The sequence below is a fragment of the Strix aluco genome, chromosome 6 (assembly GCF_031877795.1).
Source record: "Strix aluco isolate bStrAlu1 chromosome 6, bStrAlu1.hap1, whole genome shotgun sequence".
NCBI lineage: Eukaryota > Metazoa > Chordata > Aves > Strigiformes > Strigidae > Strix > Strix aluco.
The window spans coordinates 39,158,184-39,185,072 of record NC_133936.1 but is presented as its reverse complement, the minus strand read 5'-3'; the positions used below and the strand labels follow the sequence as shown (position 1 = coordinate 39,185,072).

General features: G+C 39.5%; 1 protein-coding gene across 9 annotated transcripts in view; it reads left to right on the top strand.

The window, feature by feature from the left end:
• Window positions 1–26,889, top strand: part of ERBB4 (erb-b2 receptor tyrosine kinase 4) — a 644,720-nt gene that overhangs the window by 460,683 nt on the left and 157,148 nt on the right. For all 9 annotated transcript variants that reach the window (XM_074829732.1, XM_074829729.1, XM_074829726.1 and 6 more), the window contains exons 9-15: window positions 789–915; window positions 5,465–5,538; window positions 7,027–7,117; window positions 8,552–8,751; window positions 18,778–18,910; window positions 21,371–21,464; window positions 22,943–23,097. In XM_074829732.1, coding sequence (XP_074685833.1) covers window positions 789–915; window positions 5,465–5,538; window positions 7,027–7,117; window positions 8,552–8,751; window positions 18,778–18,910; window positions 21,371–21,464; window positions 22,943–23,097 — 874 coding nt within the window. The remainder of the gene's footprint in view (window positions 1–788; window positions 916–5,464; window positions 5,539–7,026; window positions 7,118–8,551; window positions 8,752–18,777; window positions 18,911–21,370; window positions 21,465–22,942; window positions 23,098–26,889) is intronic.

Genomic DNA, 26,889 nt, shown 5'->3' with positions numbered 1-26,889 from the left:
TGTCTCATACTTGTCAATACAATGTTAAGTTTCCATTTATTTCCTCTGTTTTTTAAAAATGCCTCTGTTTTCCCAGACTCTACCTCCTTTCTAAGTGTCTAAAACATAGACTAGAGGTTTCTCAGTGATGATGCTGTTGAGAAGACTGAAATCTATAGGTTACTTTGCCACCCCAAGCTCCTCTAGGGAGGCTTTCTGCTCCCTGCTTGAATGGCTCAGGAGCAAAGCACCATCAGTTTTCCCAGGTGGGCCTATGCCACTTCTTAGTCCTAGTGGAAGCTATATCTGGAAACAAATTCACGAATTCACAAGAATTATTTGTACGTCCTTTCTAAAGGACCTTATGGCATGTGAATGGTTAAGTTCATAAATCCACCAGGGCAAAGGGGGTCTCTGGAGCTAGCAGTGTTAGGACCCCTCAGTTTCTGCAGTGAGTAGTGCACAAATAAATGCCATGGCCACCGGGTTAGTCTGAGCTAAGTTATTAACTAACTGTTTACAGCTGGCTTGCGTGGGATTTAGTGTGGTTCATACTTGCCTTTAGATCCAGTGTGAAGTACCTTAACCTGTGTGCCAGGATGTCCTTCTGTGGCAGGTACTATAGCTTATTGTTTGTTTTAAGTTGGCAGTGCTTCTTTAGGAATATGGGTAATGTAATGGGTGCCATTTTAACACCTCTCTGCTGCTTTATCTCTGAAAGAAATGAAGACTTGTGTCGAGAAGGCCAACATGTTCCGATTCAGTAATTGTCTTTCCTAGTTCTTTACACAAACTCCTTGTTTTGGCAGCATGTGACGGCATTGGAACAGGGAGTTTAGTGTCAGCTCAGACGGTGGATTCCAGCAACATTGACAAGTTCATAAACTGTACCAAGATCAATGGCAACCTTATCTTCCTTGTTACTGGGATTCATGGGTAAGTGACAAAACGTTAAGATGTTATGTCATGGTGCCAGGTGAGACAAATTGCATCCACCTCTTAACGATGGCTGCAGGCTTCTTTTACAGAATAGCAGATCCAGGATAAATTTGTTTTCTGCCTTCCATTATGAAGGAAACTGTTACCTTGATTCTCAAGACTCAACCTCTAGGAAAAGAAAGGAAGAAGTAGATTGTTTGCAGTAGAAAGAGAAAAAACTGTGATCTGTGGTTACTTTATGAGATCCTTGGTACTGGCTTACAATAATGGTTGATTAGAGAATAGAAGGGAGAAAGGGAAGTTACCTTCCATCAGTTTGTTTTAAATGGGGTATGACCAGCAGTCTGATGTGCAGAATAGCACAAACTGTCATAGCTCAGGTGGCTGTCACTGCATACACATGCAAAAAAGCTGCCCTCTTGTCAATCAGTTTTGAAGTATATATTCAAGTTTCAATTGCAGGGATGCACAAAGCTCACTGGTATTTAATCCAGTATTTTGATTTCAATATGGCTGTATATTGAATAAGTCTTAGTAGCGGTTGAAGATGTGGAGGTACAGAACCAGTATTTAAAAGTCTCCCAGTGTCTCCTCCTAAAGGAAGATACACCGGCCAGATAACTAGTGCCTTGCTGTTTGTAGTTTGGTGCGCTGTGTGTTTGCCGTGGTAGCAAGGGTGAGTGCGTGGTGCAAATGCTGTGAGGGTGGGATGTGGCCAGGGAAGACAGGCATACTCTGGTTTGATGGCCAGGGGGGGCCCAATGCAACTAGCTGCTTTCCTGCATTGTGTTCTTTCCATCATAGAGAGAACATAAATATGATTGTACCTTCTTGCTAATTCAAGCCTTCATGTTCTAATCAGCCATGGTGAATTACATGACACTGAGGTATTTCTGGACCTATTAAAATGAGCAAAATCCTCAAAATGTACAAATAAGATTAATCCCTTTCGCCTCTTTATTGCAATAAGTATGCAGATATTTTGTGGTACATTAACAGTCTACAGTACTCAATTGCTTCTAGCACTGTGTAGGCTTCAAATTTTAACTTGCTTTTTAGGTTCCTCAGAGCTTTCAACATTTCTTGCAGCTGATTGTCAAGATTAGATATCTTAAATACAGTTCCCAAACCAACTCCATGTTTGCAGCTTTATGGCATAGAGAAAATGGGATTAACTGAATGTCCGCAGATTGATCAGAAATGGGATTCTGGCATGAATAGTGCCAGCATATTTTTCTTTAGTCTTTCTATAGATTCAGATATATTTAGATTATAATAAAGTGGTTGACACCAACCTGCCTGGCTCAAATTTCCCTACTAGGTGAGGTGGAAAGAAACAACTTGTTTCGTTGATTTGATATAGGGATTGGTTGTAGTGCTCCACCTACAACTTGACTCCAGCCATGAGAAAGACAGTTGAAAATCCGCTTCAGTGGGGCCCTAGAGCTCAGTGATTCTCAAAAGGCCAGCAAATGTGAGCTCTGACTGTGTAGTTGGTCTTCTCATCTCTCCAGCAGGGAGTACAGTGTGAAAGGTTAACGTAGCATAGGGAGGAAGAGGACTTTGGTTCAAGTGGTTTAAGGAAATGCTGCTTTGAACTTGTTGAAACCCTAGAGAGGGTCACACAGGAGTCAGCGCTCAGGCCATCACACTTTCTGAACTGACCAAGTGACCGAACAAGAGCCCGGGTGTAAATCTATTAGGTCTCCCAGGACAGGAAGTACTCTAGTAAATGCAAGACAAGCGGCTAGAGGATGTGAGCAATTTTGTGTGGATTATTCCAGTGCATTACATGAAATGTAATTTTGAGTATTAGAACTGCTTTTGTTGAGAAAGTTATATTAGCTGCAGAGTTACAAGATGAGTCTCATTTAAAAATCTGTCTAAATGAACCAAAACAACCCTTGAATAAAACCATATGAATCTGAAAAATATCTAAATTATGGACTATAAAGCAGAGGGTTAAAATATTTTGTTCTATTTTAATAGAATAATATAAGCCTAGGACATGTAATGTTGAAACTGTGTGGCACTTTGTCTCTCATTCTTTATGAAGAAAACTCACTCCACGAAGTGTTAAGTATGAGGACACTGAGTTCTGCAACCCTAAATTTTTCCATAGAATAAATTACAGTAGTATATATTGAAATACAAGAAGAAGATTTGAGAATTAATTAAAATAACTTTGTGTTTCTGGAACAGCTTTTTGTTTAAAATTTCTGTTACATTTTGCAAATCAATAATACAGAAAGGAAATTTTTTAAATTACACTAGCTACAAAAGCAGTTTATTATATAAATGGACAGCATAGAGCAAAAACAATAACAAATATTTCAACTCCAACTTTTAATTAATTCCTGTTACAATTCATTTACTCAGAGTGAACTGCACCTTTAAAAGTATGAATTTTCAGTGTTTCAGATTGTAGGGACTTAAAGTCTAGCTCTTTGTGGGGAATTGAAAGATTTTTTGTAGTAGCAGAGAATAACTTCAGTAAAAGATGCTGGTTTTGTTTTTATTGGGAACTGTGCTATTACAATTGATCCTGTCATATTTTTGATCCTGTGATTCTGTAGCCTGCCTTTCCCTGTCCTGAATACTTGAACTTCAAGTCTTTGTGAATTTGTAATAATTGATATAAAAACTATATATATAATTATGAATTGGGTTTATGAACAATTATTTATGATATATAAGTTAGATAATTATGAATCAGCTTTAATTAGTGTCCAGAAGCTAAGTGGGATGAAGGTAGACCTAAATGTTGGCGAGTCATTAGTACTCAGTCTTCTAAGGTAATGGTCTGCTGAAGTGTATGGATAAAGTGTTCTTTGTTAGGGTACATATCTGCTGCCTGAGGCAGAGACAGAAAACACATTGGCTGAAAAATTGTTAGGACCTGTATAGGTCGGATGCAGCCTTCTCTCTGCTGTTTTCTTCTGTTTGGGGTGCTAAAAAGCCAAGCTGCCTTCTGCTGGTGTTGCCGCTGAAGGGGTGGGATATACCAAGGAGAGATGTAGTTTAAGTATGGCCAGTCCCAGCTAGCAGCAAATGCTGCCGCCTTCTTCCCCCTCGCGACTTGCAGCAGGAGCAACAAGCCTTCAGTGCTCACCAGCTTTTTATCTTCCCTTGAGTTGTCCATCTCCAGTTTCACAATGAGCTGAAACTCTCATCCCTGGAGCTGTAAAATTCAGCTGTGCCTCTGTTCTACTGAAAAATCCTGGCTCTGTTGATAAGAATGGTAGATGAGGACTGCATTATTCTACAGTTTTACATGTTGATAAAACGTATCGGACATTTGGCTGTTTAAGGGCTTTAAATGTCTATTTGTATCTTTAAAGACTACTTTATCTTAGGATTGGGAGGTGAAGTTCAGCAACCTCAGGTCTACTACAGGCAAGGGTTTTCCTTTTTTTTTGTAGTAACACATTTTAAAAGCAAAGTGCAGTGTTTCTGTTAGGTAGTCAAAACTTGTTACCAAGTTTTCTGAGAGCCCCAGATTGTTAAAATTAAGTGTGTATGATGCTTCTGTGGTCCACTGGGATTTTTGTTAAGGTTCAATAAATCATTTTTTTGCTGCTAACCTGGTGTCGCCTCCAGGATGGTTAGAAGTGACCCCATCAGTCTGTCACCGCATAGACTTGTGAGGCCTAGTTGATCACCTGCATGTTCCAATTCCCAGAAAGATGTCTTTTGGAAAGCAGAAGGAGGAAGGGTGGAAATGCATGGTCTGCATTTACAGAGGGTGTTTCCTACCCTCTCAAAAATACCGTAACATGGCACTACAGAAGGATTTTTAAAGTATTTTTGTTTGGGTTAGGCTTCTAGATGGCTTTTTAATAGTTGGAGAGTCTTTACCCCTTTAAAATGGGGGGTGGGAAGTATTTACTAAATGATAGCACTCTCAAAATCAAAGTTAACTTCATATTTTTATACTGTAGTATATCTAACTTTGAGATTTTCATGTTTGGTGGGGGTGTTTCATTTTTCAGGTGACAGACTTCCTTGGAGAGGATTTGTGCTTTTTGATATTCCCTGTTCAACACCTTCTAAAAAGTGTACCCTTTTAATGCCAAGTGTCAGGAACTGCTGGCATGCTCTTAGTTTTGTTTTGCTTATAGCTTGTCCCTTGTTTCAGTAACAATTTTGTTAGTCCTGGTAGTACAGTATCGCAACTGTACCATTTGAGCTAGTGTTTCTGGGAAAAATGTTGAAAATTCATCTTTCTTTTAGGGAGGTCACCCATGGTTGTTTAGAATCCCTTGATTTTCCATGAGCATAAATATTTGCTCAGACATTAATGATTTGAACCTTAAAGATGCTAAACACCATTATTTTCCTTCAAGATGACTTGGGAGAAGTTAGACAGAGGTTCTGCAGGAACAACAGTCTGAAGAAATTGGAAACATTCTGAAGAAATCTGGAGCACATGCTGCCTAAAAGCAAAGTGTTGACTTCCTGAATATGGCTTTCTATATGGTATAGCTTTGAGAACCTCATCTTTTTTTAATTCAGAGTATCACATTTTGTCCTTTTAATCTTTCAGGGACCCATATCACACAATTGCTGCAATCAATCCCGAGAAATTAAATATCTTCCAAACAGTGAGAGAGATAACAGGTAATACACTTCTGATTTCCTATAATCTGAACTTCTCATTTCGCATTGACGATTGTCATTTGTTGGGTTTTCTGAAGAACACAAAGTGCTTTTTTCTTTAAACTCACTGCACAGCAAACTTCATAAAAGTTTAATACACAACAACTTTGGTATCAGTTGATATTCACAAGTGTGTTGTCCTTTGCTCATGAATACAGAATGCCCATTAGGTTTGGAGTACACAAGCATCAGAAGACCAAGACCTTACTGTTGAGTGGGCAAGGGGTCTTGGTCTTCACTTGAAAACATTTGAAATATGCCTCGGCAAAAGCCAGACAATCCAGTCTGGTTGTGCAGCTACTTCTCCTGTTCTAACAGCAGATGCTGCTCCAAATTAGCTTCTGTAATTTAAAGACAAATGTATGAAGTGTGGGGAGGTAGTCCCTCCCACCTTTTGTGACTTTTCAGTCGGGTCATATAGCTAGAACTCAGTACTCTGTTTTCTTGCATCTTGCTTCTTGTTTCACCATTCGGGGGCAGGGAGAAAGGTACTGCAGCTTTGAGTTCTTGAGGGATTGCTGATTATGTATAGATAGAATTTTATTTATTTTTTTTCCTATTTCATGCACACAAAAAGAAATCTTTGGACGCTACAGCATGATTGTAGCTGGCTATAGCTCAACAAGTGTTTGGCATTTGAAATGAGTTATCTCCCATGTGCTTCACCTCTCAAAAGTTGTGTATTTCAGCAAGCCAGTGGTATTTAAAAACAAAAGCAAGCTCTGAATCTTTCCCTAATTAATGTGAAAGATAGTCTGGCATCTGGGTGTCTGTAATTTGCCATTCTTAAGCACACTGTCTAATTGACTGTCTCAGCTCTAGTACTTAAGTGGAATTACCCCTATGCTTAAAGATGTACTGCATTTCAGTCCAGTACTGAATCAAACTCATGGGGAATTGCACTCTGTAGAGGTCTGTGTAGCACAAAATAAGTAGTCCCACATACTTGTGCAGAGAATGCTCTCTGATGAATAGTCCTCACACACACTCAAAATCGAACGCAAGTTCTTTGTTTTAGGAAAGTCTTGTCATCTTTTAATGAATCATGACGGATCTCTCAACTTCTGCCCTAAGTCTCTAGCAGATTTTAAAATGGAATATTCTTAATTCAGGCAAATCTTCATTGTTTCTGCGGCTGCTGTTTAGAAAAGGCTGGGAGGCCTTGCAAGATTCCAGCCTGTGTTTAGGTTCACCCTCACTGTGACTGTTGAAAGTGGATGTAATGCTGCTGGGACAAGTCCTCCCTTGCTTTCTTGGGGAAGACAGTGGTGAGCAGCCTGATGAATTCAAAGACATTAGTCTGCAGCATTCATTACCTATTTATTTCTTTTTCTCAGATCAGCACTGTCTTTCATTTATAGGCTAGGCCTGCCCTAACTCACGTATGTGATAAAGCAATCTTTATGGCTAAATCATTGACATTCATGTGCTTGCCTTTTTCTCCTTCAGGATATTTGAACATACAGTCATGGCCTGAGAATATGACAGATTTCAGGGTGTTTTCTAACTTGGTTACTATTGGTGGAAGAGCTCTCTATAGGTAAGGTGCTTTCTTTGTTGATGGAATTGGTTTTTATTAGTATTCAGTGATTCTTTGTTCAGTAGCACAGAATGCAACATCCTTTGGGAAGGGCATCATGAACTGATATATTTTTTGCTGTTACCAGGGTATTCCTTAACAGTATCTTCGCTAATGAGTTGTTTATAATGGGTAATAACTTTTGAACATAATGATTTAAAAAAAAAACCCACCAAAACCAAACGTCTTAGTTCATTGCTGTAGCTATTCACTCATTGTCCAGAAAGTACTATGGTATAAAATACCTTGTGAATGTGAAACATAACTTAAAAGACATTAATAGAAGAACTTAGCCCCATTATCAGGAAGCTTGTGTGGTTGCGTTTGGAAGTGCAGGCTCATGTGCCCAAAGAACGATGTGGTCTTAAGAAGTGGTAAAAAATAAATGCATGGAAGAACACTGAGTCCACTGAGGTACCTTACAGGTGGGGTGTACGTTAGTGCCATTTTTACCAGAGATGTTTCCGAATGAAAGTTCAGGTGGAGGAATTGGTTTGAAGAGAAGAAAATGTGAGAAATAATAGGGGAAGCACCAGAAGGTACCTGAATGATCTATACAGCAACCCCTGGTCCCCCATGTGAATGTGGTAAATTAGTCATGGGATTCTGCTGTCATCTTAAACAGCAATCCAAGCAGAATATGAATAGCAGTGAAACCTTGAGATTGAATTACAGCCCAGCATTCTGTTTGGAAGCAGTAATTTGTATTTGGAACAGCTGGAAAAGAATTAAAATCATTAAAATACAATAACTTAAAGGATGCCCAGAAACTGGATATTGTCTTCACTAATCTTCAGTCATAAATACATGTAGTCATTTCTGTGTTACACAGACAATCATTTACCATTCCTTTGATGAAGAAAGGCGATAACCACATATTACAACAAAAGAAAAATGAAATGTAGGAAAATGGGCTGGAAAAACTTCCTTGAAAATAACAAAAATATTAATTTGATGCCTGACAGAAGATGTTAATACATTTTGCATGACTTTGTCAGTTTCTCCTTAGCATAAACTATCAGAGTATTAATTCTGTTGAAAAAAACCTGGATTTTATTCCGTTTTCTCAACAGCAATTTATCTCAAAAAATATGTTAATGGATGAAATGGAACTAGTTGAGTTCTGCTGGCCCACTTGGCCTAGCGTTGCGAGCATCGCAGCTTGTGGTATCGCAATTCTTGCAGGACTCATAATTTTCTAGGCAGTAGAACTGGATGTTGACTCAAAAAATATCTGTGTCACCCCAAAATAAAAGTTTTCTGACCAAAGTTGGGTTTTGCCAGAAAGATCATCTTGACATTAGGAACTAATTCTGTGAAATTCCCAACCAGCTCTAATAAGTTCCTCCTTTTGAAGCTAATTCCTGTTCTCTCTTACTTTTGTTTTCATCACAGTGGCCTTTCCTTACTCATCCTAAAGCAACAAGGCATTACTTCTCTGCAGTTTCAGTCCTTAAAGCAAATCAGTGCTGGCAACATCTACATAACAGACAACAGCAATTTGTGCTACTACCACACTGTCAACTGGACCAGCCTCTTCAGCACACCCAGTCAAAAGACCGTGATTCATCGAAATAAAAAGGCAGAGAACTGCAGTAAGTACTGCTGCTCAGTGCAAATCTTGCTGTCTACGACTGGCTCGTCTGGGGAGGGAAAATGATACAATTACTGACAGAATACAGTGCAGTGAGGAGGCCAGAAGCTTGACTAATATCTCTTGAAGCTCCATGGACATCGGTGGAGCTGTGATCATTTACAGAACCTAAGGATTTGGCCCAGTCTGCCTCTGAGCAGATTTCTAGGCAAATGAAATGTTTTAAGGTATGAACAAATGAAAGGGAGAAGAGAGAGAGCACTGCTTCCTTACCATGAACTTTCCAGATTAGAGATCCAATTTCACAAATATGAATTCTGAAGGCCATAAATGTGGAGTGAATGTAGTGTTCATAAAAGGCACTGATTTTAAAGATTCAGAAACTACAGCCCTTTCCTTATGGAGTGAGATTAGCATCTTTTGCTTCCCTTACCGTGCTTCACTGAAGTGGCTTTGTCTTAATCCAGAAAGGTCACTTTTGGATCTGTTTTTGATCACTGAATTCCTCCTTTCTGTATTTGACCTATCTGATAAAGAAGATTACTTTTAATTGGGACTAAGTGTCTTTCAGGAAATCTTAGGTGCCAGTAACTGGACTGAGCTCATAGTACTGAAAAGCGAATGAATGCTATGTAGCAGATGAAACAATTTGGTTATACAGAAATCAGGCAGCAAATTGCATTAATACAATCATCTTGTAGCAGCAATACAGTTTATTTTAAGCATCTGTTAGACTGCTAGAAAGAGAGAAGATTCATTAAATTGCTGTATGTTTAAGTGATACTTCTAGGTTTTGCGCTTTGACCAGCCAGAAATGCTTGCCTTGGGTTTTTTTCAGGCTGTGGTCCTACTTTTAACTTACTCTTTAGCTTGTGAGGGGTTTTTTCCCCTTTTTTTTTCTACCCTCCAGTTGAAGTACTATTCTGCTATGCTTTGAGAGAGTTTGTGACTGTCCTCATCACTGTAGTATAAGTGTACCTTCCAGTGTTAGGTGAAACACAACTATACATCTATCACTGCTGCTCAGTTATTTTTCTAATCTCTTCTGCTATGTAAGAGCTACATGAAATGGAAAGTCTTGTTTGGGTGGTCTCTGCATGGTTTTATTGGTTTGGGTTTTATTATTATTATTAGGCTATTTCTCTACAGAAAAGTTTAAAAAGTGAAGGTTAAAGAAATGCCTCTTGCTGTTGATGTAGATAGTTTAATTGTGATCATGCCTGAAGGTGTAGAGGGAACGGGTTGTTTCTTAACCTGCAGCAGACCGCTGTCCACTTTCAAACTGCGGCATACTTCATTCTTTGACATAAACGTTCTGTTATGTGAGACAGAAGGATGTGTTGAACAGAACTTTTCTTGGTAGAAGTTTTTGTGTATGTTTGCAAAAGATGTCCTTGGTGTAGGCTGTGGATTAGACTATGGATTAGAACTTTACATTTGGTAGAACATCTTGTAGGAAGGCAATACAGAAGGTGGAGGAGAGGTGCAGTGTCTGCTGCTACTGCTGTGGTGAGGAGGTGCGCAAGGGTGGCCTGAATGTTGAACAGCATCATGCCCTGGTGTCCTTACTACTGTAACCCAGCCAAGAGGTGACAAAAGTATGATAAATTATTTCAGGTGGTTGTCTGTGAGAGTGGCATAGCTCTCTCTATCATCCAGAGATGATTGAACATGTGATGATCATGTCATGTGGGAATGAAGCATTGATGAAGAGTCCAAGAATAGTCCTGAATAATAAAATGAGTTAACCAGTTGCAGGACAGAGAAGGCTGCAGCGTCTCTATTTTCAGCCCAGCCAACTTTATCTTGTTCTGAATTAGCTCCAGTTGCTCAACATCCATGAGCTTTGTATCATCATCTTACTGGCTTCTGTTCTCTTGTTTTTCATTTTTTCCATCTCAAGGCTTTTTCTTTGCTTTGAGTTCTTCAGAGGGTGAATATTATTTGAACATTGAATAAGATAGGCCTTGCAAGGGAAAAACATGCATTTTCTAGCACCTTTGTAACTTGGAGGAAAGCTCCTGACTTCCCATGAATAACTAATGCCTTCAGTCTTGCCAGCCTGGAGCATTTGTAGATGACTTGTAGTTCTAGTATGCAGTCTGTTCTTTCTGCCCCCACATAGAAAGCCAACTATGAAAAACAGTATAGTATTTGGCAGATAAAGGTGTTGCCAAGAAAGAGAATCGCATCTGCCCAGGGATGGTGGGTTGCTAGTTGCTTTCCCATGCAGTGGTTGGAGTTTAATAGGATCAAATGGTGAGGAGGAACCAAGTTCTGTGTTAGCAGTCTAGTAACAAGTGTATTTTGTATGTCATGACAGGAGGAATTAGCCCTTTGAGATGTCATGTAAGGAATGTATTAGGTTGTCACAACACAATCTACCTGAAGAAGCACAAGGTCTTGATGACCACTCAAGAATCACTAGGGTTATATTCCAAGATCCTAGTGTGGTCCCATCTTGCTGGAGATACATGGACCTGTGAACCTTCCAGAGAGCACAGGCTTCCTCTCTACTGTATGAAGAACTGCTGACTCTGGGAGAAAAATTTTGCTCTCGGTTCTCTTTGATGTTTTCTAATGGCAGATTTGCTATAGCTGTCTGATAATGATGCATCATTTAATGAAAGAACAACCAGGTCTTTTCCATTCCTAGAGATTTAGTATAAAAATAAAACAAGCAGTAATAAGGTTGAACATAGGCCTCATGTCTCATACAATAATGCTTTCTCTTTGCTTCAAGCTCTCTGTAACTTACAATATGTTAGAAGACAATGGAAAACCACTCAGCAGAGAACTTCCTAAGGTGGTTTTCCCTTCATGGAATAGCGTCTCATTTGCTTCACCGGTTTTGAGAGCTTGGGAACATAGCTGAGCACAGTAGTTTGGAAGATATTTCCATATTAGTTGTCAGGACTCCTTTGTCAAATACCTCTTTGCTCTTTCCTGTGATCACTAAGTTTGAGTCCCTTTGAAGCCGCCACAACTACTGAAATATGGGCTTCCAGGGCAAATGGAAACTTGGATGTACTGTCACATCATCCTCTTGCATTGTATGTCTTGTCACTGCATTTGCACACAAAGGGAAAATGTAAACTTATTTGACTTTTGGCTTGTTGAGGATTTGTTACAATAGAGACTCATTCTTTTCCATGAAGAAAAATACTGCTAAAGATATTTTCTGAAATATAACACCAAGGGAAATCTTCATGAGGAAAGCAAATCTCATTCATTTGATTTTAAGAAGTCACAACGTAAGCTACAGTACCCAGGGACTAGTTTTAGAAACGGACTCTAACCTGTGTTCATTACATGGATTATATATAATGAACTTAGGCTAGAGGCCAAGTTACTCCCATCAGAAGGCAGTGCCTTAGCTGACTTCCTGAATCCTAACAGGGAGCAGTGGTTTTCTCTCTCTATGCATGTCTGTGTGAGTGAATTGATTAATGTTTTGTGGCCTCTTGAGAGTCAGCATTAGATGAGAAGAGCTATCCTGCTGCTTCAACTCTGCCTGTCAGTCAGCACCTCTCTGGGGTTAAATGGGTTCTGCTGCAGGTTAGATGTCTAACAAAAATCTTCACAATTACTTGGAGTAAGGCAGCACTGTTCCTTAGAGCCAGATGCATTTCTCCAGCATCCTCCGAAACATCTGTGATTTTCAGGATAGGCCAACAGCTGCGATTTAGGAGAGTTTTCTCTCAATCTTCCACTGGCTGAATGTTTGGGATCTGAGGGCAAGCCTCTAGGGTGTCCATTTCTGCTTTTCAGTTGTTTTGCCTGTTCTAGACCCTGATCCTGCAGATGCTTGGGCATATGCCCATGCCTCTCTGAGTGACAAATAAGATGGGGAAGGGAAATGCATAAGTAAATATTTGCAGGATCAGAATCCATTCTCTATGGTAGAAGTACTGTCTGTTTGCATGCATGGTAACTAGCAGGGTGTGACTTTTTAATAAAACTATCCATTAAAGATTTTTTTCACATCATTTCCAGTGAAGAAACCAGTCTAAACCATGTTAATTATTACAGCCACTCTGAGGTGTGTTTATTATTATTTCTTTGTATATTTTGAGTTGCTATCAGCTTGTTTTCATTTTCCTCACTACCTAGTGATTGTTAATGGCTTAAAGCAAGTTACAGCAAACATTTACAATCAACATGTACCTTTTCTTAAAACTCATGTAAGAGCTTCCAAGATCTTCTAGTCAGCATCATATTTAAGTGACTTTTACGATATATCACAAGATGATGATATCTTTTCCATACCATTTAATGCTGCGTTCAGCTGACCATATAAGTCAGTGAGGAAATACTGAAAAATTGTTGAGGGAGTAAAATATTTGTGGAAAAGTTTGGTCTATATTAATGCTTCATCTTTGACATTATAGAGTTTGGCAGAACACTGTGTTTTTTTTCTCAATTAAGAAGATAAAGACAACAGACTTGAGCCAGTGGAAAATGCTACAAAATTATCCAACACAAAAAATATAGTTTATGCTCCTGATACCCTCAGTTATTTCATCTCTCTGTTTCTGCCACTTCTTAACAGTGTTAAAATAGTCACCAGATATTTCACTGCCTCTGAGATGGCTTTTCCAAATACTGGTTAAAAGCCTAAGGCAGACTTAACTTGTTTGTAGAATGTTGAAAATACAGGAGCAAAACATATGTGTGTTTTTTTGAATTTTAAAAAAATCCATAAACCCCACAATGGTGTATTGCTTTGTGTTGTCTTTCTAATATTGTCCCATGAGGGGCCAGAGAGGGATGGGTATCTGGGAGGAATGCGATCTCTCTCTTCTCCACCTTCCCTACACACAGTCAGGGATAGAAATATCAGTGTCCAAGCTTGTGTACACAGGGAACATAGAAGAAGGTGGCACCTTTGAGGCTGAGCACCATGGAAAGGGCGGCAGTATGTGATCATCAGCAAGAGACTTCTGAACTGTGTAGACCCTAAAAGGCACCTAGGCCTGGGGGCAGGTTACGGGAGAAGACTTGAGGGCAAGGGACAAGTTGAGACTTGAACAGTTGTTGCACTTTTAGCACAGACTGATGGTGTCTCCCAAGGCTGTTTAAGAGTTCAGATGGCAAATGGGCATCTTCAAACTGATAAGCTGAGTGACAGTTGGAGATCATTCATCTAAAATGCAGTGCCTGAAGCTCTCATTTAATGTACACTACTACTTGTCTACTACTATAAATTGTAATGTTAAAAACTGTTTGTGCATAAAACTTACTTAGCTATGAACATTATTAATGCAGAATGAATGACTATAATGTTATTTGATGGAGAGTGTGCTCTGGTAGTTAGATTTTACCATTGCTCCATGCTGAAGTGAAGAATCTGCGTTTTTTTCCCAGCATGGGTTTTTTTGTGGAACAGTCAGAGGTGACTCATGTTAAATATGAGTGCACACAAAATAAATGCAGAAAAATGTTCTTCTGTACAAAGTTATTTAAATAATTCCTTTAATCTTCAGTGACACCTGCAGTGTACATTGAAACCTTTCTAGGCAAAGGTTGTTATAAATGTGATTGTTATGAATTATGTCAATTTAGCCACCAATTAACAACTTGAATAAATGATTACATTCATTATCAGGCATGATGCAAAGCTAATTCAAGTCTGTGGGAGCTTTTCTATTGAGTTCACGGAGCTTTGGATCAGGCCCATAAGTGGATAGCCAAATAATAATCTTTCTTTTTTTAGATAGCTAATTTTCTTGTGTTCTATCTAGGTTGGGGAAAAACATTGAACCTTTCTGCTTCTAACCTGTGTGACCCCATTAATAAAGAATGAACACTTGTTCTGAAACTCCCGATGAAAATGAGCTCCTGTCAAAAGCATTATTGTTCTTTCCTTCGACATATGGCCGTGTGATATGCTGGAGCTTCAGAACATTCTCAGCCCATGGAAATGCCAAATAATGTGTCTAAAATTGAAACATTTCTTTAGCCATCCCTATAATTAAAGAAGAGGAGGAAGGCAAGCATAATGGGTTTTTATAAGTTGTCAAAAAAACCATCTTGCCAAGATTCATTTATGAAAACATTTCTATGACTTAGAAATAAGCAGAAGGAAATACCGAAATTTTTTTTCTATTGCTTGTTTCATAGACTTATAGGCACTGTGTTGGCTAGATTTCAATGAGGTAATCATGATTTTCTTTACTGAAAAGCTCTCTTTTTGTTTGCATAAGGTTACTCAGTATATTTTCTGAGCTATCTTGTAATAGTGTCACTTGCTATTTGAAGGGCTATTTTAGTGCAACACTGTGTGCGTGTGTGTGTAAAATCCTGATCACAGAGTAGTCTGACAGCTGAGAACAGTGAAAAGAAAGGAAATCACTAGTAATAAAAGCACAATTTCAAGTTACAAAAAAAGGTGAGAAAGCAAACAGGAAACTGCCTTTCAATGACGAGAGTGTATAAAACAAAATCAGAAGAATTACTGATATTATTAAGATTAAAAATGAGAACAAAGGGATCTCCAAAGCAGGGTGTGTTTTTTTTATTGCATGACAAGCACTTAAAGTGAGTCATTGAGTAGAAAATAAAACTATTTGTATAAAAAGTTTGCTTAATTAGAACTGTGATGATTTCTGGGTTTGGGTTTTTTCCTTTTTTTTTTTTTCTTTTTGTTGATACAGTTTAAGTCTGAAGCTGCCTGTTAATCCCAGGTGTCCCTGTGGCAGGCAACATGAGGCAAGACTCATATATTTGTCTGGTCAGTGTCAGTCACATGTCACCATGAGACTGGATGAGATCAAGGGAGAGTGGCAGACCAGGCGTGAAGTGCTGGAGTCTGCTCCGAGGGAGCCCTCAAGTGTGCTCTAAATCCTCAGGCATAATTGGGGTTCCCCTGAAATGACCAGCTGTATCACCTGGAACTTTTTCCTGCATGCTCCTGTAGGCAATGAACATGAAATAGGCCCAAACTGGCCTTTAATACCAAGTCAGTGCACCTTCTGAACTGTACTGTACAAAGCCAGCAATAGGCTGAGATATGCATGAAATGTCTAAAAGTGGATGAAAATGGCAACTGTGTTGGCTACACAGGTAACATCTGCTAATGCAAAGCTTTTGCCTAATTATTCCTTTGATTTCTGTGAAGTTCAGTCAGTGACGTTGTGGAACTACTGACATCTGTTATAAAAATACTGCTAGCATAAAAAAAGTTAGAGTTAGGATAATAATGAAGAGCTGATTTTTTTGTCCCTGCTCATACTGGCTTTGTGTGGTGTGGCTCCTTTGCAGCAGAATGACTCCTGATTTACAGCAGAGCTCAGGGAAAGACAACGAGAAATCTCTACAAAACAGCATGCTAAATAGCTCAGGTCTCTCTTGCTGTGCTGGAATCTGTGATAATTAATATGCTTTAAAGGAAATTAAATGACCACCTGGAATTACTGCTAAATTTAATTATTTTATGTTGGGCTAATTTGAGCTTTGAGGCAAAAGAGAATCAAAAAGATACTTCTGAACACCTTCTGAATGTTGTCATTAAGAAAGTATATGTGATATAAAAAATGTGTGTATATATTTAGGCATTCCAGCCTTGATAAGACATGAGTGTGCAGACTTCTTGTGTCCAAAGTTATTTATAGCATTGTATTGAATAAGATAGTGCTCATCTACCTGCTGAATTACCTATATTGTACAGCAGAGCCATGCAGGGACAGCTACGGCACTGTACAAGTAGGAAGCATGCTGCTGAATCTCTTGTTCTTGGATCAGTTTGCCTGTGAGGGCTGGAGGACATGAAATCCTTGATTGGTTCCTATGTAAAGGTGAAATGTCCTCTTTTGGCACTGAATTATGAAAATGTTCTATGCAGAAAACCAGATGAGTAGACAACGATCTGCCATTTTCAGTCTCGATAAAGCAAATGTCCTATTGCAAAAAGAAAGGAAATATGGAAGAAGCTTCACTCCTCTCGCCTACTCACTACATGGGCTTGCGTACAGTTGTTGCATATTTTTTTCTAAGAAGTGCTTAGTAATAAATTCAGAGGTCAGAAAGCAGGGTGACGGTGACAGGACAGGTAGTGTATATCAAAGGAGAGCACCCTGCCAGTGTGACATGAACTTCCTGCATGTCGGCAGGCAAAAGGAGGTGCAGGAATTGCCTTGTAGGAAATAGAAGAGGACATAAGCTAGGCATGCTGTATAGATCAGAAAGATGTGTTTGACAGGCATGGTGCCAACATCAAACAATGCTGCCTGATGAAAAGCAGCGATTATGGAGCGGTTAAGGAGGCAGCCGCTGTATGAAGCAGTGTGCTCTCCCGTACAGTAGGCTGCTATGACGGATATTCAGTGCTTCAAACGTGGGACATTATATACACCATAGCACAGAATAACCAGTTTTAAAACATGCTGTGGAGAGCAGAAAGCATCTTTCTGCTGCTCTCTTTTGTGATTCAGAAGGGCTTTGTGCTTCTCAGATAATAAAACTCAGTATACTCTTTAATTGTTAAGGTAGATTGTAATCGACAGTACCTAACTGCACTGTTCCAGCCTTGACAGTGGAGACAAACCCACCAGGTATCCTGAAACGAAAACAGGGTGGGTTTTTTGCCAGTCACCCAGCAATGCTGCTGTACTGAAAGAAGTGTAGAAAAATAGTGCACATAGTACTGCTGTCTTTTTATTTAATATAAAGCTGCCAGAGGGCTTTTTGCATTTTGTAAAAATATCTTTTGTTGATTTTGCTATTGCCTGTCTTTAAATGTGTGCTGGGCATATGCAGTTGCTGTTTAATACATGTATTCAGTACGTGTGTGTGTGTTCCCCACTGGACATCTTCATTGCTACAGTGTTGGAGGGGGTGGTAGAATTCTACCAGCAAGCCTACTTTTAATTTATTATTTGATGCTTTCTTCAAGTTGGTTCCAGTGGTTTAAAAGCAAAGAAGTGTTTATGTATTTGCCATCTCTGATATTTAAGATCGCTGCTCTTTTCATCTTACTCTGTCTAGTACGTAATCTATTTGCGTTAAATGTTTCATCATGCAAGACTGAATTCAGATTAAGAGATCTACCCTTTCACATGCCAGGGTTTGACTGAAACTGTGCAACTGGACTTTCTTCAGATGCTGGAGAGAGAACATGTGTTTTCTTTTGCCCTTTGGTCATTTTCTCCATCTGTCACAGTTGTCTAGATATTTATGTAGAGAAGGATTTCTGTAGAATAAAATTACAGAATTAATTATGCTGTTTGAAGCAACCTTTCCCTCCCACCCTTTGTTAGTAGTTTATTTTGTGTGGTTTTGGGGGTTTTAATATAAAGGCTCTTTGGCTCTTCAGGTGCTTTTGCAATAAACAATTAAAAAATCACAGTTAATGGTGATTTTCCTTCAACTTTTTCCCTACCATCTGTAAATTTTATTTCAGGGAGTTCTGAATTCAGAGGTAGTGCTTTATATCTTAGTTTAATAGCCCTTCTGTGGAATTGGACAATTGATTTTTGAAATCCTTTAAATTTTTGGCATTTACCATGTCTTGTGTCAGGGAATTCTGCAGTTTGATCTATACTTTCTATGAAGAAAAATCTCACTTTTGAACCCTATTGTGTTCCTGTCTCTTTGAATACTTATGAGGGACTTGGAAGAAGCAATGAATAATTGTTTCGTGCTTACTTACCGCCTTCTTGTCATTCAGATTTTATAGACCTTTATCATGTCCTTTCTCACCCATATCTAAGGCTACTTTTCTGTTTATTCCTGATGTAGGAGCTCTTCTCTAATTTTGATCATCCTTGTAGCACTCTCTTAAACCTTGTTCTTACTCTACTGTAATCCTTTCTGGAAGGAACCGACCAGAAGTGTTTATAGTATTCAAACTGAGAGTGCACAGTGTGCTTCTGTAGTGGTACGATGATAATTTTCTGCTATTCTGTTTCTAGAAAATCTGAACGTTCAGTTTACTTTTCTGAGTATGGCAGAATGCTGAATGAAATGTTTTCCTTTGGATTTCAAAGGACTATGTAAATTAATGACAGTCTCTTCTCTCTCTCTGCAGCTGCTGATGGAATGGTGTGTAATGAGTTATGCTCAAGTGATGGCTGTTGGGGGCCAGGGCCAGACCAGTGTCTCTCCTGCAAGCGCTTCATCAGGGGACGGACCTGCATAGACTCTTGTAACCTGTATGATGGGTAAGATATTTCCCTTGCACTTTCCCCTAAAGTTGCTGATTACATTGTTCAGGACTTGGAGTAAGTTCTTTTGGTTTTACATTAATCAATATCTGGCTCCATTGCCAATGTTACTGATTTTGAGTGAAATATGTTGTGGGATAAGTTTTAAGGATTTTTAAATCTTAACTTGTGTAGAAGGCTTTACCCAGTATTCTGCCGAGTAAAATTTTCATGCAACATCAAAAGTTTGTTGCACCTTTTGCATTGCTGATGATGTGAACAATTTAGGTGAAGACTTATAAAAAAACCCCACCATTGGGCCCTACTTGAATATTGACACCCCTGTTCAGAAACACATACAATTATGTGCTTTCAGGTGAGTTAGATTTAGGCATGTGATAAAGAAATTCTCTGAATAAGGATCCCAAATTAGGAAAAGTCTCTCTTTTTTCATAATGCACTGTGTATGTGTACACACAAATATAAATAGTAAAACCAACATGAGTTCTTCCTCCCCTTTCCTCTGCTGCTCATGCACGTGCACCATCTTTTCTGGAGGATGGGTGGGGGAATACCTACATACGGCACAGCCAAGGTGGCTGAATCTGCCTTAGGACAGAAAATAGAGCTGAACTGCTTATATTAGCTGCAGCAGCAGAAATTCATAATTAGGCTGTGGAGGGAAACAGGTAAAATTTTACTTCCTGTGTAACAGTATAGCAAGGTCCCCCACACCTCTCTTAAAGTCAGCATAAAAAACCTAAATTATTTAAATCATCTTTTTCAGCTCATGCTGCTAACTGACAATAAGATCACTGTATGATTTCGTCCTCTTTCTTTTCCTGTCTTGGATGCCAACTCATGTAATTGGAAAGAGTATTGAATGAACTCCTATAGAAACATGAAAATATTCTAAACTCTTCTATCTGCAGAATGCATGCAAAAAGAATTCTTGTCAGAGGACAGTTTTATATGCTTAAAAGCTCCGCTTCCCTCCTCCCCCACCCCCTCCAAAAAAAGAAAAGTTGCAGACCACAGCTGTGTTCTCATGTGCACCGGAATATATTGGACCACATTTGGTGACTTGCTGCCATGAAGCCTAGCATGGTAAGATTGTGAGGAGGCTCTCCTGACCAGCCCTCAGGTCAGAATGTTCTGATCTGTATCCGTTAGTGAATGGTATTTACACTTTCCACAGGCTCAGTTCCTTCCTCAATATGTGAAGTGATTTGTGACCTGGGCTTGGGGAGATTTTTTGTTTGTGTGAGAGCTCTTCACATTCATCTTGGAGGGCAGCAACAGTACTTCAGGGTAGGGTCAGATGTAGTTGACTTCTCTGTTAGTCCTCAACAGGAAAGATCTATCTCCAAAGCCAAAGAGAAGGGTAAGCTCACTTGCCGTTGTCAGTTGAGGTTTTCTTCAGCTGTATTGATGCAATAGGTACTAAATTACACTGTGGAGGAGTGGAGGGTGAACATCAGTAAACTAAGCACAGAGGCCTTCCTCCTTTATCTGGATATTACTAGAGCCCACTAATATAAGTGTGCAGCACATCTTTAACTGGTTAATGTAAATATTTTAACTGGTTAAAGCAACAAGATGAGATCCATCTGCAAAGCTTTAGGTGTTCAGTCTGAGCTAGTTACATAGATTCTGTCTGTGGTCAGTGGGACAGAAATGATCTGTTCAGATGTTAATTCATCTCAGCCTAGAAGAGGGTGGGATGAATTGTGTTGAGAGGGTGCCGGAGGTTTTTTGTGAGGTGCAACTGTCACCTGTAATGAGACAGCTGGCATTTAAAGGAAGAAATACCACCTACTGTCACTACATTTTTTTCCCCCCTTATATGTGGTTAATAATAAAAAAAAAACCCCACACTTGGGTGATAGTTTCTTGTGGATACATGAAATGAATGAGCAAAAGGATTTGTTTTGACATTTTGTAGATTCAGATCTTAGTCTAGAATTGTTGATGAAAAAGTTACAAGCCTTTTGGAGAATGGGCTTTAAAACAAGAGTGTTTGTAGAGACGTAACTAAAACAATAAGAGCTGCACTGTGATCAGTGCTCTTTCTAATCCTTTCCTACCTGATAGTGATGTCTCACGTGTAACAAGTGGCTTCCTGAATCTGAGCTATGAGTGACAATTCCATAGATAAAAATAGAGAAATGAGTTACTTTGTTCTGTTAAGGAGGTCCTTATTTCTTAAGCAAAGAGGGGAAAAAACCACTATAGTTTTATACTGGTAAACAAGATGTCTTCTGCTTCACCTGCCCGTGAATGAGGTTGCTGATGAGGCCCAGTTTTCAGCTGGTGTAAATCAACATAACGTCATTAACAGAAGTGATCTCAGCTGGCCTAGTCTGCTGACCCTAGTGAAGCTGAAATGATTTCCCCCAAGTGAAGAACCAGCTATTTTGTCTCTGTTTCAGTCTCATTTTTGCTTTCTCCTAAGCTGTCTCCAAAATATTTTTCTAGGGAATTTCGAGAATTTGCAAATGGTTCTGTTTGTGTGGAGTGTGATCCCCAGTGTGAAAAGATGGAAGAAAACATGATCACATGCTATGGGCCGGTAAGAACAAAATTTTATATGTTATGGGCTAGCTTGTTAAAGTGTACTAAAGCACAGACGTTTTCTGCTTACAGACTTTAAAGCAGCTATTGAAAATTAATGTTAACAAAAGCAGAAAATATACCTATTCTGCATGTAGGGAAAGAATTCTGTTCGTGTTAAATTGGTGCTGGGAATAAACTTCCTTGGATCAGATTCCTTAACAAAGTGGCTTAAAAAACTTTCCTGAGTTGTAGTAATGCTTAGTGGTACAGATGCACAAAATTTTTAAATGACAGATAGCATGCAGTTGTGATTTGAGTGCCTTCTTTTTTCACTGTTTTCATTCTTTATGCTCAGTTCTGTCCTGTTCTACTACAACTTCAGTAACCTTTTTTTTTTTTTTTTCCCCCACAAAAAAGTGTGGAAATTTGTCTCGATCTCTCAGCTTGAACAATATGTTGTTTGTTTTATTCAGCTTAGGTTAGCCTTCTAGGTTGCTTTGATAGGAATTTTTTTCATGCATCCTAAATGAATGTTAACTGCAGCTGTCACCTTTATAATGGCCAGTGAGTCTTCTTTCATAGATTATTGCTCTTTTGTGAGATAGAAGTTGTCTCTTTCTTTATATTGCCAAGATTAAAAGTCACAAGTGTTGTGGACAATGAGGAGCTGTATTTTAGTCTCTTCATCGCTGAGGAAATTTAACTCATAACTTATTTCCTTATTTCTGTGACTTGTCTTTTTTTTCCGTTCAGTAGGTATCATCATTTTTGTTGCAATAGTGTGTTTTCTACAGCACAACCATAAAGCAAGAAGCTAATGTTTCAGGTGCTCAACCCACAAGTGAAATTTGGATTTGTAGCAGGGGTCATGAATGTAAAATCCTAGACCAGTGCCCAACCTGAGCTCCAGATTTGTTTATACGCTAGGTTATCATCACAGCTTTAAAATTCTACTTCGACGATGTCCAGGAACCTTGGTTTGTAGTTTGTAACAGTCTGGTCTACATACATATTAAGAAGAAGGAGCCCTTGTAGTTCTTCAGTATTGTGATCAGATACCGCAGGGAGAATGCAGTGTGGAAAGTAGTTCTGGAGTGCAGAGGTAGGGGAGCCCACTGAAAGGCCAGTGCAGTTGCTTTGCAAATGTGGGTCAGTATTGAATGATGTTGTGGGAAATTTCTCGGAGTTAAAGTGGGTATGATGCCCATTGTGTTAAGCACATCAGTAGTATTAAGAAACCTATTTAGAAGCTGAAATTGAGTCTTACACTCTACAGAAGTTGTTTCTGGCCAAAAGCACCAGGATTTACATGTTTGCTGCTCCTTAACAGAGGAGCATACAGCTCCTACATATGGAACCATACAGCTAATTCACTGTTCATTGGGAAAGAAATGCTACTGCAGTTATTGTCTGTCAGTCTAGGACATGCAGTTCTAGTGCAGCAGGAGAAGACAGAGTTGAGTACACTGCATTTCTTTCTTCCATGCTCTTCAGGGACCTGACCATTGCACGAAGTGTTTCCATTTTAAGGATGGTCCAAATTGTGTGGAAAAATGTCCTGATGGCTTACAGGGGGCCAACAGCTTCATTTTTAAATATGCTGATGAGGATCGTGAGTGCCATCCGTGTCATCCAAACTGCACCCAAGGGTAAGTGCAAATTCTGTGAAGTGAACCATGCTATTTACTGTTTATAGCACATGATGATTTACATACAGTTTGGCTTGGTAAAGCAGCTGTCCCACTCCTGGAAACGGAGTGCATGCAGCAGTACTGCAACCTTTGATTTTCAGGTGTCTTGTGACATTCAGGTTCTAGTCATGAGTGGCCAGCAGCTTATCAGAAAAAAGCTTGCATCTGTTTTGAAAACCATAGAGAACAACTTTTCACAGCAATGCTCTTAGCTTTCCTTCTAGCTACCACTGGTTTGCAGCAAATGCTGCCATTGACACTTAAGTGTAGGCCTGTGAAATTACTCTGTTTGCTTGTTGACAGAATTTTCATCTCTGCTTCTTTGTATTGGTGAACTAACCTGGCAGCACTACTGTGAGATTGAAAGCATTACTGCTCTCTTTTTCATACGGGGACCGATGCAAAGGGTTTGTCTGAAACCAGACTTTGTAGAGGAGTCTGAGCATCAATTTCTCAAGTCCTAAGTGCCCAAAATCACTTGTTACATTTGGAAGTATTCAGCCCATATGTCTGAGCCAGAATTAAGAATATGTGCAACAAAATAATAGTAGTCACATACACAACTATTGTTTTGCATGGGCCACATAAGTTATAAATGTCTTTTTGATGAGTCGGATGGTGGTGTCCAGCATACAAAGAAAGCGGAAGTAGCCAGGGGTAAAAAGAGAAAACTTCAGTGAGTGAAATAATCTTCGACAAAAGGCTCTTATTGTTTAGCAGCTAAAATTAAACCAGTAAATTATTCAGTGTAATCTTGATGTCAACAGCTGTTGCTATTCAAAATGAGACCTTTTGCTGGTTTTGCAAATCTAATTACAATAGAGCCATTAGGGAAATGAAAGTGAGATCGCAAAGACAGAGCCGGGATCTGTTAAAGATTTGTCTTCCCCTCAGACCCTTTAAATCACTTATGCAATAAGAAAAATGTTGCTACTGTGGAAGAAGAGTGTAAGAAGAAACAATGTGAAAAGATGAGCTCACCTCAGGAGCTCTGGTTCTGGCTCTCATAGATGGTGGAAGTGCCAATTCTGATTGATTCTGACAAGCCCAGCTATGGATGATAGATTTACTGTCCACCCTGCATAAGAAGTGCCTTGCAGCTCTGCTGGCCTCACAGAAGACCAGGATATGACACTTCCCATTCCCTCCTCTTTTCTGGGGAGGTCTAATTGATCTATTACTAATCTTCATGGCATAACTGCATTTGTCCTAGACCAGGAAAGGAGCAGAATGTTTTCCATGCCTTTCAGTTCTTCCTGTGCGTCAGTATTTTGCAAGTGGTCATTTGTTTTTATCTCCCTGGATAGAATGGAATCAAGAAGGGAGGCTTTTATGCCTTGTGATGAAAATCTGATATTCTTGTTCATGAACAAATAGGAAGGACATTAGGCAGTTGGAACTGAACTTGCCAGTATTCATTGGCAACCCTTGGTGACACAGGGTTCCTTTCTACTGAGTGATGTTGTCATTTAATCCTTGAACTTTCAGTTTTCCCTCTTTTATATTTGCTGCAGCTGATGAGGTGAAAGAATGTCTCATTTAGATTTGTGTGCCAATCCCTGGAGAAATTACAAACTACCACTAGTAAAAGGGCCAAAGGTCTCACCCAGGTTACATATGCAAAGGTGTGGTGATCTCCCAGATGAAGAGCTATCCCTTTGCCATGACTCAAATCCTCACAGGAATCCTCACCCTCTTATTAAAGAGTTAATGTGTCTATTCTTAGGTATTTTTCTAACCCCCTCATAAAAACAACACCCCACCACCCCCCAAATCTGGGTAAGCATGGGTATTCTTTTCTAGTGTTCCTAAAGACTTTCTGGCATGTGATTATGTTAATGAAACTGTTAATGACTGCCCCAGATGTTTGGGGTTTATGGGTTGTCTATCTTCTTGCCAGTGTTGTCAGGGGCTGAATGTGCCCACAGAGAGAAAGGAAATCATTTACTCTCTCTCCTTTTCTCCTTTAATACTGAATTCTCTAGTTTCATACCCTTCCTTTAGAAATTAATATTTAAATTCCCCTCAATCAGGATTGTTCAGTGGAATAGGTTATGGAGAGAACACATCTTGATATTTGGCTCTCAACTGAATGGTACAGAAAAACCATAATTCTACTTCATCTGGCATGTCTGTTCTCCTCTCTGTCAGATCAATTGCTGGAATAAAACCAATACCCTCGCAGTACAGCTTGGATACTCATCAAAAAGTGTTGAGCTGCTGCAGAGCAGTGCTCCCAGTGTGGTATTATTTCTTTCCTGCAGTGCTGCTCTCTTTGAATGAGGCTGCTTTCTAAATTGGGTTGTTAGTTCTCATACATTGTTTCTAGTCATCCCCACCTGTTGTTGTCACCAAGGAAGATATCTGTCCCACCTCTGTGTTTCCTGTGAGCATTTTCCCACAATTTTGTCATGGCACTTGTAGATGATTCCTTTACACCCTAGAGCATGAGATTTGATAACACCTTTCTCCTCCCTTATTCAAGTATAATGACTGCTTCTCTTAATAGGCGTGTAATTATCCAGCCCTGTTAATGATCTTACACTGAATAAGAGAACTATTAAGGAGTGACTTCCTTGGATGCAACAACTGTGCTCCTGGCCTTGCATCCCCATGATAAATATCAGCTACTTGAAGCCAGTTCAGAGCAGATCTGAGGCATTTGGGACAGCTTTCCCATTTAATTCAAGAGAGTCAGAAAGCATTTGGCACCTTGTCTTGCAGAGCTAACCAAAATGGAACACTTTCACAGACATAAAATGCTAATTATATAATGGCATTTGATGGTCTGCTTCCTCACAGGACAAGACACAAATGAGAGATCTCACTGGACACCTCTCCTCGTCGTAGGAATGCACCTCCTCACACAACTTTTTGAAGGAAGTGTATTACTCTTCACCTAAACTTTATTTTCTTTCTAAGCCAAGAGCAGAGAAGTCACAGGAGTCTTATCGACACATGTGTGGTCCAGAAGGGGTTTGAAGGCAGAAGGACTGTCTTGTCCCTAAAGCTTAGGTGTATTTTTAGGAAGGCATTATGAATTTCAGATGAAACAACAGTGCAAATTCAATGGAAAAAAACTCTGAATAATAAACCCTTACTATTTTGTAGATGCAAAATTTCCTTCAACCTGCTGCCCCGCTTCAACTTTCTTACTGTCACCATCAGTACGTGCTTCCTGGTTTTGAGCTCTCTGACTTTATAGCAATAGTTGGATGACCAGGTCATTGCCAGAACCAAGGTTTTCTCCTGTCCAGAGTTAATCCATCTATAACATTTTATAATGAGTTTTGCTTGTTTCCAATGACAGATTTTTGAGAACTCATCTGACCAGAAATGGCTTCACTACTCCACATCTGTGAACAGTTAAGACCCCTTTCACCCCACCTTTCACTCTTCGGGAAAATTGTTGGAAGACAATATTTGTGACAGAGGGAAATAGGATTGTTTCAGGAAAAAACAGTTTCTCCCAGTTTTCAAAACTTTTAACTCATCATTTTCTTTCAAAGGATCATAGAATCATAGAATGGGTTGGGTTGCAAGGGACCTTAAAGATCATCTAGCTCCAACCCCCCTGCCATGGCCAGGGACACCTTCCACTAGACCAGGTTGCTCAAAGCCCCGTCCAACCTGGCCTTGAACACTGCCAGGGAGGGGGCAGCCACAGCTTCTCTGGGCAATCTGTTCCAGTGTCTCACCACCCTCACAAAAAAGAATTGCTTCCATATATCTAATCAAAATCTACCCTCT